Genomic DNA, 11,000 nt, shown 5'->3' with positions numbered 1-11,000 from the left:
TTTTACCAAATTCAATTTCCTGTGGCCTCAGCATAGGAAGAAGTCAGTGGAAGTGGCCAGATGTCTTATTAAAAATGTCTTCAGTGTTGTTGGTCTTCCACTTATATTACAGCATGACAATGGGAAAGAATTTTGCAATAAGGTAAGAACATTACCTAAAGTCTCAACCAAAAATGTATTACTCTTGTTCTTTTATTTTCTTGCTACAGATCATTCGAAAAGTTGTTAGATTATGGCCAGGAGATTGCAAAATTGTGACAGGTCGTCCACGCCATCCTCAATCTCAAGGCCTTGTCGAACAGGCCCATAGAACTGTACAACATATGCTTGCTGTCCGTCGTGCAGAGTATCCAGGAACGGGATGGACCAAATATCTTTCCTTAGTGCAATGTACTTGTGCTACTGACGTTGCATCACAGATTATGTTTTAGATTTGTATTCTTGTACACAGATGCTATGAACACACAAATCCATAGTGCAATCAATGTGGCGCCTGATGACGTTGTTTTTGGACAGCCCCCAACAGATGGTGTGTTTCCTGGTTGCCATAAAGATGTTGAACCTGAAGAAGAGGATTTGCTGAAGGTTCTAAAAGATATTCCTACATTGACTGACGGTACAATGATGCAGTTACCCTAATACTTTTCCAATTATTTTACTTGTATCTTGGTGTTAGAATATGGCAACGATTCCCCTGATGAAGGAGATGGTCATGTGGAGGATCACACAGTTTCTACATCTATAAATCAGTGTGTGTGTGTGTGTGTGTGTGTGTGTGTGTGTGTGTGTGTGTGTGTGTGTGTGTGTGTGTGTGTGTGTGTGTGTGTGTGTGTGTGTGTGTGTGTTAAAACGTTGACAGAACCTACATTTACTGAATCTTATTATGTATTGCTGCTAGCTGAAAGAGCTTGCCAAATTGTCAATAGTACCATTAGTTCTCTTCCAGACAACCACAATGACAAAGACAATGATGGTATAGAAACGTTGTTAGAAGATATCCCTACATTGGATAAACGTAAAATGGTGCAGTTACATAATACTCTTCCAATTTTACTTGTATATTGGTGTTAGATGATGGCAATGATTCTTCTGATAAAGGAGATGAAGATGATGTGGAGATGGCCAGAGTTTGTAGAGGTATATTATAAGTCGTGTGTGTGTGTGTGTGTGTGTGTGTGTGTGTGTGTGTGTGTGCGTGCGTGTGTGTGTGTGTGTGTGCATGTGTGTGAATATTGAAACGTTGACACAAACTAGATAACCTAACTGTTGCTAGCTGACATAACTTGTCAATTTGGCAATGCTACCATCGCCTCTCCTCCAGACAATGACAATGATCGGAGCTCTAATATTACATGAAGATAACATTCAATTCCTTTCAAACTTAATATATGTGTAGAAAACTCATATCGTCACTAGAAAAACAATTTTAATAAGAAGCACATTGATTAAGTGCCATCTCTATCAGCCACTTGGATACGTTGTAATTCATTAGCATTTTCATCTAAAGTGAGATACATAACTATTATCGATGAATATATTAATATTAACTACTGAAGCTGTTTCAAAAGATTAGCATGGCCAGTAGAAGTTTGTATGTGTAGTTTTGCTTCAGAAACTGCACATTTGCAGAAGTAGTGCATGATCAGATATGCACATGTTTAATTAACAACTGATTTCAAGAATTGGTGCACTTGTATATATTGCAAGATGATGCCATATGCATTTAGTTGTCTTAGATTCAAAAGTTGTTTTAATTAAACAACTAGAATTAGATTAGAAAGTACGTATACCAAAATTGAACAGTATACAAACTACCTAAAGGTTTCACAATTATGCTGTACTGATCTACACTTGAAGACAGACCTAAAGAACATTATTATTAAGATTAATAAATTGATATTACGTATTAATTTTTTGGAAAAGATTTACATAATAGAAGTTTGTATAAGCAGTTTTACTTATCAACTACATATTTTCAACCTAATGTCGGTATGTGCTTACATATCACGTGACCTTTAGGTGCGCTCATTGGTCCATTGCAGGTGTTTTATCAACGATACAACACCTAATTATAAGGTCAACCATAACACTTCACAAGAGCAATCAACATTAACCCTCTACTAGTATTCAATTACCTAGTAATTCTACTATATAGCACTTAATTAAAGTTGTACTAGTAGTCTGCAATAATGTTCTGCAATGCTCCAACCAACTGTTTGATGACATACTGCACAACATACGTGTTCGCGTAGTGTAACCTTTTCATGAATAAGTGGTACGTACCTCTCTTTCTGCTAATACTAGCACGTACATGTGTGAAAATGTGCTGGTGGCAACAAGTTCAGCATAGTGTAACTGAAACATTACAGTGAAGATATGCAATAGTTTTGAAATTGTCCAGTTCTAAACAATTTGGTAAATACTGCCTCTTACCAATTTAACATGTAGTACGCGTTCCTCAACTAAGTACAGACACCCTAGATCTAAATTTTATGTTACAATGCTTCCAGGAAGTTGAGAGAAAATTCATACAAGCAATTAAGTTGTGTTATATGTGTTGTGTTATATGTGCATGTTTAATTCTCTAGTTTTAGTAATGGTGGGGATCAATTAGTACCAGCCCATATACCTTCTACCTCAAATTAAAAATTGCAAACAAATTTACTTGTGAACTTTACACATTTAGGTACATGTATAATGAAATGTGTCGAGTGATCGAATGCCATGCAAAAGCCAAGAGAAAAACTTGCGGAGTCCAAACTGCTTTGTGAATATGTGCATTTAATTACGGTTACATATTTAATAGAAGCAACTAACATTTGTTGAGTTATGGTTACATGCACGCAAACTCGAAATATTGTCCAAGCAAACTGAGTAAGTGTACTCGACGGACAAAGAGAAGCTATAATGAAGAGACTCGATTGTGAGGTAATCCTGTTGTGGTCACTTGGGCATCATATCACTACAGACAGCTGCAAATGCACCACAGAGATCATAACTAGAATAGAACAGTCACATTATGACTAGCAGAGTGACTCATTATAAATTTTAATACATTAGATCTAGAGTGCTAGTAGATAAGAAATGTTCGAGAGAAAGAGATTGAGAGAGAGAGAGAGAGAGAGTTAGGATCGAGTTCTCATGCCAAGAATCAGAGTACGTGCTATTAAGGGTAAGTGACTACAGCATGGCAACAAGCAGTTCGTGTACAAAAAATAAAGAATAAGCCAATTACCTATACTCTAAACAAGGTTGTTGTGGGTCATTATAATAGCTAAGAAAAGACGTCTTCAGCTAGCAAAGAAGAAGTATGTGTCACCACTGCTCTGACAATGATGACTATAACTTAAATAGAGCTCATGATATTTCAATTTGACCAGCTATAGCCCTGACTTTGAGCTAAATTCAAGCATTCAGATTGTGTACACCTGTCGAAATTCATCATGTCAAATAGAAATCCTATTACGTACCAAGAAGCGTTTAGGTACTTGAGTGAATCCCATGGTGGAATTAAGGTATGTACAAGGTGCTACAGAAAGCCGAAAAAGAGCAATACAGAAGTTCACTAGTGAGAGGGTGACCCTGAACAATGGTGTTCTGTACTACTCCGAAAGCAACAGTGAGAGTGAAAAGATCAACAGACAATGGATTCAAAACAAGGAGTTGAAGGAGCAGATTCTTCAGACAATCGCATGGGAGGCTGTCACTTTGGCAGAGACAAAACACGCGAAAAAGTATGCTCCAGGTATTTTTGGCATGGCATTTGTGAAGACATTGACCAGTACATCAAGACGTGTGAGACATGTCAAAAGGTAGAACAACTCAAACTTAGCAAAAAATACCAGGAATCTACATAATAACAACAACAACAACAATAATAATAAATTATAAGTAGAGTACGTCCTTGGCAAACGACTATGATCTACAACAGCTGCATGTTTAATGTTATTAGCTGTTATTGATCTATTCTAGGCAAATCCAAAGTTTTCTAAAACTTCCTCACAGCTTACTTCCATCCCAGTGAAGAGTGCTTGGCATTGAATTGGAGTAGATCTTGTGGATCCACTGCCTGCAACACCTACCGGGCATAAGTGAGATCTGAGTCACATTCATGCATTTACACATTTATGCAACAATTAACACACACACACACACACACACACACAAGCACACACACACCACACCACACATTAATACGTGTTTTTAGATACATCATTACTTGTATGGACTACTATACAAAATGGGCAGAAGCTGCTGCATTGTACACCAAGTCTGCTGTAGAAGTTGCACAATTCCTCACAACTTTGTTTTGCCGACACGGACTGCCCGTGCTTGTTATGTCAGACCAAGGCAGGGAATTTGTCAATTGCCTCAACCACAAATTATTTGAAACAACAGGAGTCAACCATCTAATTTCAACAGCCTACCATCCCCAAACCAACGGCCTGATTGAGAAGTTCAATCAGACGCTACAAAGATCCCTTCTGAAGATGGTTGGAGAGAACTAGGGTGACTGGTTCAAGTACTTGGACTCAGTATTGTTTGCATATAATACCAGTAAACAAGCATCATCAAAATATTCGCCATTTTTCCTCCTTTATGGACGAGACGCAAGACTTTCTGTTGATCTGCTAGCAAAGCCGAAGGGTCAGAACTGCGTATGTATGCATGTAGGTATATGACACTAATGACAGAAAAGACATTTGCTACTCTCACGGACAACAATTGCAGTTGCATCGCTTTTCATAACTATTTGAAAGGTTTTCAGCAAAATTTCTGTAATTCTTTCTGTTTCTCTGTGTATATAATCATGGATCATGCAGGCGCTTGTAACTAAAAACGTATGTGTACCAAAATCTATGTACCTGCAGTATGTATGTCTATGGGGATCTTACTGCAAAACCTTAGCCGAGTACTTTGAAGACAAACACAAGTATATAAGCATTACGACAAGAGAGGAAAAGCGAAAAGCTGTAGTGTAATCGATGAGTGGCAATTACATCTAGCTGTGCTATATGTGGTTGATCTTGTACAGCACAAATTGGTTTATGGAGACACAAAGTCATAATTGAGCTTAGTCGTATTGGCTATTGACTAGTACTCATTACATCAGATTCACCATGTCTATTGTTCACTCTCATTACTAGAAAGCTTATGGAACATACATACCTGGTAGACTCTGTAATTCTATTTCTGTTCTGATTGTCACACAAGGCAGAAGCTATAGCAAGATAGCTTCTACCAATAGCAATTCCTAGCATAGTTTTAGGAGAACACTAAGACACTTTTCTGGTCACTATTTATATAATATAAATCATGCAGTGACTCCGATGAAAAAATTCTTAGTTTCCGCTGTCTATTGCATGTTATGTACCTTTGTTCAGAGTCATTATGCATTAATTAGGAGTTCTGTGTTTTATGCCTTGTAGTGTTTTTTCCATAGCCATACAGACTTTTAGAATGCAAACATGTTTTCTTTGATGCCTTAGAAATCACAGATGATGTCATGACTTTCACTGTTACTGATGATGAACTTGAGTTGTCTGTACAACAAATGGTCCAATTGTGAAAGATGGTGGACACCAATGTGAAGAAAAACATCTTAGAAGCACAAAAACGACAGAAACAGCAGTATGACGCCAGACATAAAAAAGAAGAATACAAGGTGATTTGTTAATGCAATCCTTCATTCAGAAACGTTATGGTTTAATAAATAATGTTGATGTGTGAGCAGGTTGGTGACAATGTTCTACTACAGAACACCAAAAAACTTTCTCATAAAGAAAGCAAGTATGAGCAGAGTTGGAAAGAACCATATGAGATTGCCGAGAGAGCTGGCAAAGGCAGATATTATGTGAGAAAGCAGAATGACAGTGCTATATGTAAAACCCTATACAGTGCCACGAGACTTAAACCGTTCCATCAACAACAGGAATTTAGCCAATTAACCTTCTGTACCATCAGGTAATCTCATTTTTTGTAGAAAAAGAGCATTATGTCTACTTTACAAAAGGCATGTTAGTACATTGAAATGTACCATCTCCATGTGTAAAACAAACTAATTAATTAACTGCGATAATAGAACATACTTTCTTCTGACAATGCAGAATATGATAATATTGCACACTGTATCACTGTATTGCGCTTACATTTGATAAATTAATAGCAAGATTTTTTGAAACATAAAAAGAAATTTGGTACATGTACTGTGTTTCAGAGAGTAAATTTATATCAGCGGGTAAAAGATTTTGCTCTCAAAATGAGGAGTCAGCAAAGAAACGAAAAATGAGCAGACTATTCTCATCTGCAAGAATTACTTCTTCAGTAGGTACGGCAAATAATTAAGTTGTAATCTTCCCAGTAAAGTTCAGAACTGAAGTTATCACTTCAACAATTATGTTTAGACATACAAAAGATCACGGAAAATAGAGGTCGACTCGAAAAAAGAATTCAGCTGTCTGGTCTAGCGTTTAGAGGGCAAATGCCCACCGATGGAAACTGTCTATTTCATGCAGTAGCAGACCAACTGCAGCGAATTGATTCCAACAACAAGCTCAGCCACAGTGAACTGCGTGACCTAGCAGTAACTTGTCTTAAAGATCACCAATTTGTTGTAAGTCATTACCAATGTTCTTCCATCAGTGTTGGACAGCACATATTAATCAAGTTGTTGATGCAGGATTCAGTTGGTCAACCTCTAGACATGGCCAATTTTGTAGCTGGCAGAGATTGGAAAAGCTACTTAGATAATCTTGCTCAAAACAGGACATGGGGTGATCACCTTGCAGTGATGGCACTAGGAACATCATTATCCCATGACATTCGAATAGTTAGCAGTGTATCTGGTCCTGATGACCATTTTGAAATCATCATCGAACCAAATGGCCACAAAGTTCGTCATGAGGGACCTCTAATTCTGGGGCACTATGCCGAGAATCACTACGAGAGTCTCGGTATTTGTGATGGTACTTGTCTAATGCTGAATTTTGATAGCTAACTAAACACTTAAATAAAATTTTGTTTTGTTCCAATAGCTTGTGAGAAGATTGTTGGCACATCCAGGTATATTAAATATCACGTTAAAGGAGCATTCCGGACAACTGCACATCTGTTGGCGTGCAAAAACCGCTTCACTTGGCGGACAAAATTCTTGAAAGAGCCCCTTCAGTTTTTATGTTTTTAAACATTCTGAATGTACATCTGCCGGGTTTGCTCTGAGATAGTGCCCAGATACCCAACTTGGTTAGTATATATTTCCTGTTAGTAGAGCAAAGGCGGAGCTAGCAGCTAGCGCATATCTCCGGAATGCTCCTTTAATTAATTAAAGACATCCAAATAACAACATCAATTTTGTTCAGAAATTCAAGTGAGAGTACAGAGAAATACACTGCTCTTGGAAGATCAAAATGTAGCGCTCGCAAATGTCACAGACCATACATACTGCAGACAAACTCTCTGTCTGTCTTTGCCCTACACTCCACCGAATGATGTCATAATTGGCGATACAATTATCTCAATGAAACAGGAACACCATGCCAGTGGTCCAAAGTGGCTGTTTTTGACGAGAGAACAACAAGAGCAGGTAGAACTTTCAAATATAAGACCAAATAGCACTTCAAATAATTTCTAGGTGGATGAAATCTGGGAAGGCACAGCACCAAACAGTGTTGTTGCCTACGGTGATGATGGCCAGGAGTTGAGAGCTGCAGAATTGTGTAGTCTGTGCCTAAACAACTGAGTGAATGATAAAGTAAGAAATTAATTTAGTAATTTATGCATGGCTTTCTGTCTATGGTGAGCAACACAACAGAAATGGGTGGTGTTGCCAGGTTATCAATGCTTTTCTTCAAAAAATTACAGTATCATTATGCCATCAGGTAAAATGATTAGTCACTGCAGTAATTGAAAAATATTGAAATAGCTGGTATCACAGGGATTTCGAGTATTCTCATATAATACTTTTCTCTACATGTCCCTGAGTTTGTGTCGTGATGGCAAGAGACCACTTTGGTGGAAATGGCATAAGGTAGGCTTTCTGATCTCTGTTGCCATTCCCTTTAATTTTTGTATACATTGACTTTTACATAACACTTTTGTGACAGGACGTCCACATTTTTCAGTATGACGTTGTTACTATACCAGTTCATCTTCCTGGTCACTGGACAACTGTGGTAAACTTCATTATTTGTACACATGACAGGAAATTCATACACTTGCTACTTTGTAGATTCTGGACATCAAGAGAGCTGAAATCAAGTACCTTGATTCATTTCAACCAAACCAAACCAATTATACAGTTGTAGCATGCATTCAGTATAGCGTTGCAATGAACTTAGATAACCTGTGCTAATTATTGACTCAAAACTCTTGTTTGACAGAGAGTTCTTACGATGTGAAGCAGCAAAATGGAAGTTCAGTGTATCGGGCAAGTGGCCTTGCATAGCCAGATTCTCTCTAAGAGTCAGCATATATAAATTTGTTGCTTTAGGAAGACTTACATTTTCTGTTGTGCATAGGATTTCCCAATTCAAACCAATAAAGCAGATTGTGGTGTTTTCATATGTATGGTAAGTAGCTCCAATGCCATGAAGATACACCTGTTGTCTGCATGCTTAACTTTCTAAAACAGCATGCACTCTATCAAATGATGAGGCTCTCATACAACTTAAAAGAAGTATGTTGTTCATGTTCTTCGCACACTACAAACAGCTTAATTTTCTTCACTACATTTTCCGTATTAGTGCCACATGCCATTAGCAAGATCATGGATTTGCAACATAATTTGTCTCAAGAAAGGTTCACACTGGTACAAAATAATTGTTGTGGACATATACCCCACTGACACTAGCAACTTTCAAACCAAGCCGGGACGCTTTATCAGTTATTCTTAGATGGTTCCGTATGTCAGTGGCAAACTTGTCTTTTTCTTTTTACACTAATTGACAAATACACACAGGAAACCCTGCGCATCAGTACACTGGCCTAGTTCGAAAGTTGCTAGTGCAAATGGAGTAATTAAGAACCTACATAATTATATAACCACACACACACACACACACACACACACACACACACACACACACACACACACACACACCTACATGACACTAAACCTTGAGCTTTGAATTTTGAATGTACAGCTCTTGGAAACTGACTTCAACTGCAAATAAAACACAAGCAGACAACAACAGTAAGTAAAGTGTGTCACTACAATTTTTAGATAGTAAAATAGATTCCCTGGATGTCTTGATAGGTGATGTAGAAATTATAGATGACAAATCAACAGAAAGAGATTCGCCAAGAAGTCTGTTGCAGAAGAATGGTTGGTTAATTTAGCAATATGTATTGTTTTTTGCACATACAACATCAATCTGTGTGCAGATATTTTACTTGTACATGATGATGTAAGTGACAATCATAACTGGTTAGTCAGTATATAGTTATATGAAGTTGCTGCAATGGATGTGTTGCAATTATGTATGGTACTTATAGTGTAACACCAACAAGAAGAAATTTACAAGTATTATCAGTTTTGTTAATTGATGTCATATGATCATGTTTTCACTTAGTGTGATTTAAACAGGTTGTTCCGCTGTCGGATAAACACATCAGTACTCATGCTCTTGATAGTGACAACATACAGTTACATCAACAAGTAAAAGCTACAGACTTCAAAGGTGGGAACACAAGAATCAAGGAAATCGATGAAGAAACTTTGGAATGTGACTTGTTTAACACTTCTCTTTTGCGGTCATGTCAAACAAGGGCAACCTTTGAAGAATGGAAGGCAGAAGATGATGATGATACCATAGTAAGTTATATTATAATTTTGTAGACATCATTTGGAATGTGTGTCAGTCTAACAACACACATATTCACACATTACAAATATGGTAGACCAAACAATTTCGTCATTTGTACCTTGTTGCTACAATTTCTGAAAGTGGTTTTCACACTTTCAAAAAGAACTTGTCATTTTTATGTACACTTTTGCTCAAGTGAGTGTGAGCAACAAGATAAGAATGACAACTGACATTTTGTCACTTTGCTGCTGAGCACTATTATATATATATATATATATATGTAGTCAAATCAATGATTAAATGTTTATTGTTATTTCATTGCAGCTCAGAAAACATTCAATAGAAGAAGGAGAGTGCTGGCTTAGTATTGACTTACGTGTTGCTCTGTGGATGGATTACAGATGCTTTGTCAACAAGCCTCATTTAGAAACTGTGGGTGATTTTGTGCTTGTTACAAACAACCTGCACATTGACTTCAACAACTTGTCGCAAAACATATAATGCCTGACATGTACTTTGTACCTGCAGCAGCTTTGCTCAGGTATTGGTGCAGGTGCGGCAACAATACCAAACTCCTATTTATAAATATGGGAAACAATACATTTACTTTAGCAGCTTTCAACTAGATGATCTGTGTGCTTGGATACGTGACATGAAGGAACAATTCTATAAGCATGGTAGTCAGATCTTTTATGGGTTACTATAGCTATATTAATGTAATGTTGTCTGTTCATTGAATGTAATCATGAAGTCAGCCCAAGACTCATAAGCACCGTTTCATGTTTAATACAACTTCTGTTGCATATTGTTTACAGCAAACTTGACATCTTGAAGTTCTAAAGTCTCTATCAATAACCAAGTTGACATGCTGTTGCCAGAATAGGTCATTCTGTTAACCTTCAGTGCTTTGGCAACAGCATGCTTAGAAATTGATCAATATCTGAACTTAATTTTATGTTATCACAACCTGTAGCACTTACAGTCAACAGTGTCTTCAGAATACTTTATAAACTCTATTCTTGAGCCACATAGGTCTACTTTCAAAGAAAGGTATCTTTTGCACTCGTATAATGTGTTAAATGTATATGCCTAGACATACATCTATTGTGTATATTGTACATTATCGTATTATGTTAGGGATGCGGTGATGGAGTGTAATTGCACGCGTTCTTGAACATACATAGCTACTGTCTGTTC

At 37.3% G+C, this 11,000-nt stretch overlaps 2 protein-coding genes and 1 long non-coding RNA gene across 3 annotated transcripts; all 3 read left to right on the top strand.

Moving 5' to 3' along the window:
* Positions 1–12: 12 nt before the first annotated feature.
* Positions 13–1,555, top strand: LOC134183711 (uncharacterized). Its single transcript, XM_062651304.1, has 7 exons — positions 13–142; positions 210–390; positions 452–616; positions 677–749; positions 899–1,015; positions 1,072–1,137; positions 1,274–1,555. Exons 2-5 carry the CDS (start codon positions 324–326, stop codon positions 900–902), a joined length of 309 nt encoding a protein of 102 aa, XP_062507288.1. The 5' UTR covers positions 13–142; positions 210–323; the 3' UTR covers positions 903–1,015; positions 1,072–1,137; positions 1,274–1,555.
* Positions 1,556–4,187: 2,632 nt separating this feature from the next.
* On the top strand, positions 4,188–7,062 carry LOC134183786 (uncharacterized). The gene is made up of 7 exons (XR_009970571.1): positions 4,188–4,647; positions 5,490–5,665; positions 5,735–5,964; positions 6,218–6,328; positions 6,405–6,613; positions 6,680–6,965; positions 7,035–7,062. It is a non-coding gene; the product is annotated as an uncharacterized LOC134183786 (long non-coding RNA).
* A 907-nt stretch (positions 7,063–7,969) lies between these two features.
* On the top strand, positions 7,970–10,572 carry LOC134183675 (uncharacterized). The gene is made up of 11 exons (XM_062651261.1): positions 7,970–8,026; positions 8,103–8,171; positions 8,228–8,313; positions 8,379–8,425; positions 8,489–8,567; positions 9,141–9,190; positions 9,254–9,322; positions 9,382–9,424; positions 9,493–9,520; positions 9,584–9,811; positions 10,128–10,572. Exons 1-11 carry the CDS (start codon positions 7,970–7,972, stop codon positions 10,302–10,304), a joined length of 933 nt encoding a protein of 310 aa, XP_062507245.1. The 3' UTR covers positions 10,305–10,572.
* The last annotated feature ends 428 nt before the right edge of the window (positions 10,573–11,000 follow it).

Source organism: Corticium candelabrum, chromosome 8 (assembly GCF_963422355.1).
Source record: "Corticium candelabrum chromosome 8, ooCorCand1.1, whole genome shotgun sequence".
NCBI classification, from domain to species: Eukaryota; Metazoa; Porifera; class Homoscleromorpha; order Homosclerophorida; family Plakinidae; genus Corticium; species Corticium candelabrum.
This window is presented reverse-complemented; position numbering and strand designations above follow the sequence as displayed.

Excerpts from the sequence above, each read along its gene's own strand:
- LOC134183711 (XM_062651304.1), top strand. The coding sequence starts at position 324 with ATGCTTGCTGTCCGTCGTGCAGAGTATCCAGGAACGGGATGGACCAAA. Across the intron at positions 391-451 it reads ATATCTTTCCTTAGTGCAAT|ATGCTATGAACACACAAATC; the intron begins GTACTTGTGCTA and ends TCTTGTACACAG. Across the intron at positions 617-676 it reads TATTCCTACATTGACTGACG|AATATGGCAACGATTCCCCT; the intron begins GTACAATGATGC and ends TCTTGGTGTTAG.
- LOC134183675 (XM_062651261.1), top strand. The coding sequence starts at position 7,970 with ATGTCCCTGAGTTTGTGTCGTGATGGCAAGAGACCACTTTGGTGGAAA. Across the intron at positions 8,172-8,227 it reads CTGGTCACTGGACAACTGTG|ATTCTGGACATCAAGAGAGC; the intron begins GTAAACTTCATT and ends GCTACTTTGTAG. Across the intron at positions 8,568-9,140 it reads GTGGTGTTTTCATATGTATG|CTCTTGGAAACTGACTTCAA; the intron begins GTAAGTAGCTCC and ends TTGAATGTACAG.